The 9,822-nt window shown below is 39.0% G+C and overlaps 1 protein-coding gene across 2 annotated transcripts; it reads left to right on the top strand.

Moving 5' to 3' along the window:
• Positions 1 to 278: 278 nt before the first annotated feature.
• Positions 279 to 5,178, top strand: LOC116108062 (ubiquitin carboxyl-terminal hydrolase 27-like). 2 transcript variants are annotated; one of them, XM_031394342.1, is made up of 10 exons: positions 279 to 630; positions 1,070 to 1,181; positions 1,526 to 1,626; positions 1,709 to 1,942; positions 2,084 to 2,152; positions 2,300 to 2,428; positions 2,707 to 2,844; positions 3,399 to 3,461; positions 3,563 to 3,901; positions 4,467 to 5,178. In XM_031394342.1, exons 1-10 carry the CDS (start codon positions 355 to 357, stop codon positions 4,737 to 4,739), a joined length of 1,734 nt encoding a protein of 577 aa, XP_031250202.1. In that variant the 5' UTR covers positions 279 to 354; the 3' UTR covers positions 4,740 to 5,178. The 2 variants fall into 2 exon arrangements, with proteins under 2 accessions (XP_031250202.1, XP_031250210.1); XM_031394350.1 differs by lacking the exon at positions 3,563 to 3,901.
• The last annotated feature ends 4,644 nt before the right edge of the window (positions 5,179 to 9,822 follow it).

Consider the following 9,822-nt stretch of genomic DNA (forward strand, 5'->3'; position numbering starts at 1 on the left):
TTATTTTTGAAATAATAAATATATTATATCGCTAATAAAGTTTATATTGTTATAAATTAGTAAATATTATTAAATTATTTTTTATTTATTTTAACACCTAAAATCTATTTTGCGATAAGAGATATTTCTACTGTTTACGGAAATATATCCTAACTTAATAGGATAAATTTCATTTAACTCTTTGCTTAACTAAAAGCACTTTCGAAGAAGGCATTAGAGTTTAGAAGGACTTTTACAAGAAGCCGATTCTCCTTTTACAAATCTTTTACTTCAATTGTTTCAACTTCTCAGTTCTTTATTAAAGCTCTTAAGCTTATTTACAACTCACAACTCTTGAATTTGCCCTCTCCTGCAATGAAAACTGAAGCAGGCTCAAGTGTAAAAGCGTTTATTCAGTGTCTCAAAAATGGAGCTTTTTCATGGGTTTCAGCTTCTGGGTTTCACATATCAGTGGCCGGCCTTCTGGGAGCTGCTGGGTTTGTTTTTGCTTTAAAAAAAGATGGTAAATTTGGAAACTTTAGTGGCTTTCCATGGTTGACTGAGAGAGATACCAGTTTGGAGAAGAGGGTGTACTTAGCACCTGGCTTGCAAAATGTTGGAAATAACTGTTTCTTGAATGTTATTTTGCAGGTATATTAAGATTCTTTAACTGGGTATTTTCCTCTTTGCTTAAATTATGTTTGGTTTGAGAGAAAATCATAGGGAAAAAAAAATTAGAATTGTTAACATAAACTTGAGTTTTGTGCTGTTAAGGTCATTCAATGAGGAGTACAACAGTTAAAAGATAGTACAGATTGATGCTATTATTTAATTTATTTATCTTTCTTGTTTTAATATTGCATGCTATTAATATGATGTTATATTTTACAAATCATGATTATGATATGGTACATTACAAACGATGACAAGGTTGTTCGAGTGTTCCAGTATCGTTGCATTTTCCTCGTTTCTTTATTGATGTTGGAAGAGATGTTTTAGTTGACCGGCGTTTGTTATTTATGTGGTTTTAGATGAAGCTTAGAAGTTATTGAATGGATTCTCTAAATACGTTTTTGTTAAATTTTCTCAGGCTCTGGCTAGCTGTACATACTTTAAACCTTTTCTTCAAAAGGTTATGGAGGAATGTGAGGAACACGATGAAAACATGCCGCTTACGGTTGCTTTGGCTGCTTTGTTAGAAGGTGAAAAGAAAATTTTGTGAATGATTATGCTCTTAGGCATAATTTTTTTCACCGCTATTGTAGCAATTCAACTAGCTGTTTTGTCCTGAGATTGACCACTTTAGTTCAAGAAGTTATGATGAGTCATAGGCACATCGTTGACTGAATTATAAAACTCTATTTAGTGGCTTTTCATTAGTCTCTGCTGACTTTACCCAAAACTTGCATTCATCTACTTACTATTCACTGTCAAAAATTAGAATTTATCTTTGTTTTCCTGGATTACATTATTATCAATAATTTGAGAAGAGCAACTATATTTTTCGTAGCTCTGAATATTTGCATTTGAATCCATTCCTATCCAGAATTATGTTTAGTTGCTGAAGGAAGAGTTGTATTAAGTCCACGGGAAGTGATGCTTGCATTGGAACTGTACGTTCAAAACTTCAATCTAACAAGCCAGCAGGTGCAGTCACGTCTTTTCTATGTTGCAACAACTTAGTGTATTGTTATCAGTGCTTGATTTGTGATTTTTTTGTGTGCTTTAGGATGCAGCGGAAGCATTTCTTCACCTTTTGTCTTCTTTAAGGGAAGAATTTTCAGATTGCTACAGTCCAAATCAAAGTTCTCTGGTGGATGCTGTTGCCACTCAAAATTTTAGGATTCTTTCCCCAAAGAAGTCGGAGGACCAGAGTGAGCAGGAAAGATGGCAGAAGCACTTCTTTGGACCATTTGATGGGATTCTTACTAGCATTTTAACTTGTCAAAGTTGTTCATCTCAGGTTCATGTGGCACTCAAAGAACACTTTCAGATAGTGAAATGCTTATAACACTTGTTACTCTGCCCTTATTTTCATATACATATGTGAATAATGTTATATTGAAAATAGATTCTAACTGGTTCGTGTGCGGTTCTCTTGCAGATTTCATTGGACTATCAATTTTTTCATAGTTTACCTCTTTCACCTGTGCTACATAGTGGTTCCTCTATTGTATGTGACCAAAGGTTTAATAATTTAGTTAGTTTATTTTTAAGCCCATTCTCAATTTCTTTCTGAGTTTTGTTTTGTTTTTTTTTTCCTTTTCTTTTCTTTTAATTACAATTGTTTCAACTCTAATTTTTTGCCATGTCATGCTAGATGTTTGGATGTACGTTGGAGGATTGCCTGAAGCAGTTTGTCATTGCTGAACAAGTTGAGAATTACCGCTGCAACCACTGCTGGCACATTGCTGGCATAAAGTACTTATCTGCAATGGGAGCAACTGAGGTAGTTCTACTGTTTAATAATTTTTTCTGATTCTTGGTTAATGGATCTTAAGATGTTGGGCTGATCTACCTTGTGCCGCTGATTTGTTGCTCTTGCTGCCCTAGCAACATAGCCCCAACTCTTGCAGTGCTTCTCCTTTTTCTTGTTCGATTCATCATCTGCTTTCTTTGACTGTGTTGGGCACCTCATCCCATTGATCTGATTCTGGTTATCTAGTTCTTTTGAGCAATACTGCTTTATTTATTATTCTTATGGTTTTAATTTGACTTCTTACACAGATGGAAATTGAAAGACTTAGGACATGTAGTGCTCAAGATTCTTGTGACTGTCGGAATCTTATTCATCTTCAATCACTGCCATGGTCAAATAACTTCTCCCACACTCTCAAACAACTAACTATTTCTCGTTGTCCCCAGGTGTGAATACTGAACCTTTTCATTTGTTGCCATGGGACCTAATGTTCACTTCAGGTTTTAAATGGGACTTTTGGAAGTCATGGAAGCCGCCTAGGACTAGGAGTTCATAATTAATCTATACGATCTGTTTGACAGTCAAAACTGATTACCTCACAACATCTATTGTGAAATCCTTGTTCTTCACTTAATGGAAACAATGTGTGGTGTCCTCTAAAATCTGCCTGGATTTGACAGCATCAGAATGATCTAGGGCAGAGAAAAACATGTGATGGTTATATGTTTTGTAATGTCCCTTTGTTAGGTCTCCACATTATTGTTGAATGCCATTGTAATCTGCTATGTGTTTTTGCTGCGAGTATCAGTTTCTTTTATGATTAGCACAACCCTGGGTAGAAAAACTGCAACTTGTTGCAATGTCTCTGTTCTTTAAATTTTCAAATGTATATGTTAATGTTTCTGAACAACAAGTGCTTTATTCTTTTATTGGAGTGCGAGTATCTTCAAAATTACCTTTGTCTCATGAGCATGCTCATCAGTCTGATCATGCATTGCAGATTCTATGCATTCAACTGCAACGTGCTACTATGAATATGTTTGGAGAACTAGTCAAACTTTGGGTATGTGATCTCTTAGCATTGTAGTTCATATGTTTTCCTCGTTAATATTGTGGGATGAGGAGTTTGTCATAATGTTGGAACCACTTTTTGGAAAATTGTAGGGCCATATTCGGTTTCCATTGATTTTGGACCTCATGCCATTCATGAAAAGTGGGGTAGGAATCAAGGACTTGGAAGAAAGTCGGCTAAAAGGACAAACAACATTGCAACATCAAAAACTAAGCTCTTGTACCAACCCTATTAATATGCAATACGATACAAAAATGCTAAATTCCATTTACGGACTTGTGGGAGAAAATATATATGTTAAAGTATCAGCTGAAGCTGAACTTGGAGGCAATGCACATGTAAAAGCATTTCAGGGAGAATCTGAATTGCCCCAGACTGAAGGCTGTTCTAATACCATAAGCAAAAACATGCACGTGCAATCTGATGATAAGGTTGGTTGAATTTTCACTGATATTAGTGTATCTGGGGTAGGTTAGCTTTCGCATTTATTTTTTCTAGTTTCTTTTTCTAAAAAAAAAAAAAAAAGTTGTCATGCCTTAAGGATGTACATCAACTAACTATTTGTGGTTCAATAGAATTATGAGGTGAGCTACGTACTAAGTTTTGAGAATTTTGTAAAGCAACATTTGGGAGACATCTAAACAGCTTACCAGTCGTGTCATGCTGCATATACCATTAGTCCATGTATGACATAAACCAGTAACAATTGATTCTTGTACCATGAGCATACATTCTGTTCACTTGTTTGGCTCTTACATTGACCATGGATGGATGATTTTGTCTCATAGATGAAACTTTGATTCAAATTCTTTTCTATCAATTAGTAATATTTAAATATTAGTGACGCATGTATCCTAGAATTTTATAATTAGTATAAAGATTACCATCACAAATTTTTAATTAAATTGTTTGGTGATGACATATTGATGCATTTGGAGTGTATTTTTTATCTCTAAAGTTGTCTTATGTTTTGTTTGTCCAATTTCATGGAAGCAGGTGAATGAGTTTCCCCCGTCATGCCCTCCAGAAGCTTATTTTTATCGTCTTTCTTCTGTGGTAGAACACTTTGGAAGAGTTGGAAGTGGGCACTATACTGTTTACAGAAGTGTTAGAGCTGACTCCTGCATAGAAGATCCTGATAAACATTTTGAGACTCCGTCTTCGCACTGGTTTTGTATTTCAGATTCCGAGGTTCATAGTGTTTCAGAAAAAGACGTTCTCACTGCTGAGGCTAGCCTGCTGTTCTATGAGAGAATCATAGAAAGCTGACAATGTGTCCACTACTGTTATTTTTGTTTCAGAAATACAATATAATCCTGGCCAAAGCTGCTACCCGGTTGCAACTCCATTAAAACAATCAAGGGATCTGGTACCTTGAAACTTAAAACAAGCGCCGCCAAGGAGTTTTCACTTCCAGCAGCTCGAATCATTGTATATGAATCTGAAAGGTCGGTCGACTATGCTTGTGAAAGAAAGAAAAAACTTATACATCCATTAGAATACTTAGAATTGAAATCCTGATGGAGTGGTTATGCCTTGAAAACAGAATAGGTAGAAAGAGTTTTTGTCAAATAGGTTTACTTGGATCATCTCTTTGTAACTTGCAATCAAATTGAATTTGTATTTTTCCAATTTGCGTTGAAAATTTGCTTGTATCTGTCTTGAAATAACCAACATGATTGGTGATTTGAAAAATCAATATATATTCAGCGAGTTTCTATTATACGATCATATAAATGGTGTGGTATACTCTTTTGCTTAAAATTATCGACTAAGACTCAGATAGACAGTCATACAAATAATGCGGTATGCTTGTCTTGCTTAAGATTATCGAGTAAGACTTGACATACAGTTGTATGAATAATGTGATACGTTTATCTTATATAAGATTATTGATTAAGACTCGATAATCGGTCATATAAATGATGTAGTATACTCGTTCTGCTTAAGATTATCGATTAAGACTCGGTGAGTGATTGTGACTTACATCATGCTTGATTAGAAGAATAAACAGGCATGAATGCATTTCTGCGGAAGGTTCATTTCACCTCCATTGTTGCTGAGGCCAGACTTTCTAAGCACTCAAACTTGTCCATCATGCACGTTTCTTTAGATTTCATTTTCAGCTGAGATCTTCTGTTCTTGTTCACGCCTATGTCTTATCAACTTATTGGGTAGGCTTTAAGTGCTGCAGAAGAGCTTTGAGGGAAAACCCTTTTCTTTACAAAAGCTCTTAAACAACAATTTCTGCAAAGTGTTTGAAAGTGCTTTTTGGAAAAAATGTTTTTCAAATTTTAGACAACATTTCAAGTGCAAAAGCTTATAAATTGTTTAAAATACCTTGAATTGAAAACATTTCAGGAAATATTATCGAAACTTTCAAAAACAAACCTTGGTGAATACCTTGAATTGAAAGTATTTCAGGAAATAGTATTGAAACTTTCCAAAAAAAAAAAAAAAAACAAACCTTGGTGAAAGGATAAACGGCGTCACTCTCTCACGTAGTTATTAGTCATCATTATACGTGAAAAGTTTTTATTACAAACATACATAAATAACGTATTACGTCTATCGTAGTTTTATTAATCATGCTTCAAAAGTTTTATTGCTCGGAATTTGAATGTTTCCATGAAAATCGTATCGGCATTTCATTCGCATTTGTTGTAAGAGAAACTCTTCTTTAAGACAATGCATGAATCACGAAGAGACATTATTACGACTTACCAGTGTCCGTCCATCTCAATGAAAGACTTTCTTTTGCACAAAAACATGAATCACACAGGCCGACTCAAGGGGTAGGCAGGTGAGACACCTGCCTAGGGCCCCCAAAATAGGAGCCAAATTTTTTATAATTTTTTTAATATATTACAAAAATAAAAGTGGTGTATGATGTTTTATCCACGCTAAGGGGGGAAAACAAAAAAAGCCAAAAATACCCAAATTTATTATAAACTTTTTACATATATTTCCACTCAATGTTTGACGAGATAGTAAGTTTGTACCTCTAGTTTCATAAATTCCAATTTACACCCCAAATTAACACGTTGAATTTCTTTTAACAATAAAAGGCTAAAATAGTCATTTATATGTCTCAAATTACTCAACCCCAATTCCATTCCAAAATTTGACATTCACATAAATATCTCCACCCCTCTTCCGTCGCCAGCCGTTTGGAGTTGATTCTGATAAATTTTCTCACCAAAATTGATCGGAATCATTACTTTATCATTTCCCAAGTGTTTTTCCAGCCTTTATAGCCCTCGATTTGGCCCATTTTTTACAAATCTCATAACCCAACCCCACTGCGCACGACAGCTATTTTTGGCCTTTTCAACATGTACCTGGCGTTGTTGGCCTTCCTCGACACCACCATCTTCCTTCCCTCAACCCTCTCACTAAAATCCGTATCATACCTCATCTGTTTACTCTGTCAATCGCTGGCCACCGATACCTTTTGGGCTGCGACTTCTTAGGCCTTTTCTGGCCAATCCGGGCATTGGAAATTACCTATTTCACCACCCATTGCTTCTCCAACATCTGCTCTCCAAAAACCCTCACCAACCTGACCTAGTTAGCCTGTCGATCGTCATCCACCTCTCCTAATGATTTTGCATCTCAAAAGGCAAGAAAATAAATTTGAAATAATTTTTTTTAATATATGCTTATATTATTAGAAGCCCCCATCTTGCCTAGGGTCACAAATGTTCTTGAGACGACCCTGAAATTACAATGAGACATACGTCTATCATAATAAAAACACTTTCTCTAGCTCAAAAGGCCAAGCTTTGCTAAGTGTTTAAACTTGTCCTTCAAGACTGAATCTTAATGAAATGCTTTCAGGCCAAAATCTTCTATTTCTTCTTTATGCATATATCTCATCAACAGATCTTTAGCATCAACTTCTCGATGTTTTCTATTGAATCCCAGAGATTTTAACTACATATATTTCATTTCGTGTGTTATGACTAAGAAATCAAAGGCTGACGTGGAGTTGCGTGACGAAACGTGGCCTGCTCCCGTCAGAACGGTAAGCGCACGTCAGGCCTGCCAAACGCCCTGGTGCTCCCACGTGTCCGCTAGCCTGCTCCAAATCGCGTGAAATCGGCTTGGAAAATGGGTAATGGGACGTAAAATCAGATTAGGTCCTGACAATCACACCAACCCAAGGATTTAGTGATGATTACGGACATACAACTGGGTTAAGAGGAGGAAGACCCCTCATTAAGGGGATTCGACCTTTTACACAATAAAACTCTCTCTCTCTCTCACGCTTTTGTATCTATTTCCCAACCTTTGTAAGTCGTCGCTGTCGCGACCTGACACACTATCAATATCAATACAAATCAGTGGACGTAGGACTTGCTACCTGAGCACCGAACCACTTTAAAAACTCTCATAGCATTTATTTTGCTTTTATATCATTTCACGTGTGTTTTTTGATCAATCAACGCTGCACACGTATCGGTTAGTGGTGTCCAAAATCAAGTATAACAGTTTGGCGCTAGAAGGAGGGCTGATTAGCGTCTACCCTTCATCAGGAGAATCTTTGACCTACTGGTCCAAACAGCAAATGGCCCGCCAATCTGAGCCAGAGCAAGCTAATCAACATACTGAAGAAGTTCCAGTTTCACAAAATGGCTGCGAGGGATGTCCCGGCAGTCCACAACTTGACCCTGCCATCAGAAACTACCTAGAGAGGTTCGACAATACTCTCCAGACGGTCAACCAAAGGTTGGACCGTTTGGACCAAGGATGTCATCTACCACAGCTAGGGCGGTGTGCAACTGCCAAAGACGCCTGCAGGTCGCGCGAAAGGCGACAAAGGGCAATAGCCCGTGCCACGAGCACTGTAGCGCGTAGACGCAAGGGTAAGCAAGTGGCAAAAAGTAAGCCACGGGCTCCTAAGGACCAGCGAACACAAAAAGTGCCCCGAGCAGGGTATCGGCAAAGCGATGGACTCGGCGAAAGAGTGAATCTCGAGCTGTCCCATGCCACGTCGCAGGCAAACCCAAGCGAAAATGTTGGGCGCGATGATTCCTATCACCACCAGCAGAACAACCCCGATCGTTATCATACAGGTGGCCCCCACACCTGCAGGGCGGTTGTTACCACCGCGAGGGTCGTGAAAATGCCTCGCACAATCCACCGCCTTCACACGCCTCTAGTCAGCATGTGTCGAGTGCGGCCGAAAATGCTGGTCGAGGCGAGGAGGAATCCAACCCTGGACCTTCCTGAACCGCAATCGAGAAGGCCGGACTGCACGGGTGAAAGCAATCCCAATTGGCTCCGTTACCACAAATTGAGGAGCTACAACGAGCTCTGGACAGGTTGAGGGAGCAGCAAAACGAACAGGCGCGGGTCGCCTCTGTATCCCTTTTTCTCCCGAAGTCTAGCTGCTCCACTTCCACCAGGGTTCAGAATGCTAGATATGCGGGGTTTGATGGGAACTATGATCGCAGGATCACTTATATGAGTTCAACGACCTGATGGAGCTCCACCAGGTTTCGGACCTTGCAAAATACCGTTGTTTGGCCGTGACGCTGACTTCTCACGCCAAGCGGTGGTTAAGGTCGTCCCGACGGGATCGATCAGCTCGTGGCCTAGATGAGCACGACGTTCCTGCGGCATTTCCAAGCCAATCGGAAGTTTTCGATGCCTTTGAGCTACCTCAGCAACATAAAGCAAGAAAGAGACGAATCTGCAATCTACATTGACCGATTCCACAGGGAACTCAAAAAGGTGGCCCACGCTCCAGAAGGTCCATCCGAGCACTTATAATAGCTGGAGTTCGCCCGCAAACCGAATGTGGAAAGAACTGCAGGCTGAGGGACGATATTTCTCTCACCAGATTCATAACCTGGCAGAAAAGTATTCCGAATGAGAATTCATTGGCGGCACTCCGCCGTCGCTATCACGGCACTTCCAACAGTATCTTGGTCGGGAGATAATAGGACAACTGATCGCAAAGGAGACATTGACGATCAGCGAAAAGGGAAGAAACCCCGCTACGAGCAGAAAATCCTTGCTCTGTTCCGTCGCGACCTCGACAGGACTCAATACACTCCGCTAAACGTGTCCATATCTGCAATCCTCGACAAATCTGAGGAAGCCAGCTTGCTCGGTGAGGCCCGAACCAATGAAAACTACTACGGCCAGAAACAGCAAAAAATACTGCCGTTACCATGGGATGCGGGCATCACAATGATGAATGTCGAGCTCTAAAGCAAGCTATCGAAGGCTCATCAAGAAGGGCACTTCAAGGAGTACATTGATGACTCCCAAAGAAAAACCAAGGGGAGCAAAGAAAAAGCGTCATGATCGAGCGGGTACAGCAATGTGAACATAATTTTCG

The sequence above is a fragment of the Pistacia vera genome, unplaced genomic scaffold (assembly GCF_008641045.1).
Source record: "Pistacia vera cultivar Batoury unplaced genomic scaffold, PisVer_v2 Contig1174, whole genome shotgun sequence".
NCBI classification, from domain to species: domain Eukaryota; kingdom Viridiplantae; phylum Streptophyta; class Magnoliopsida; order Sapindales; family Anacardiaceae; genus Pistacia; species Pistacia vera.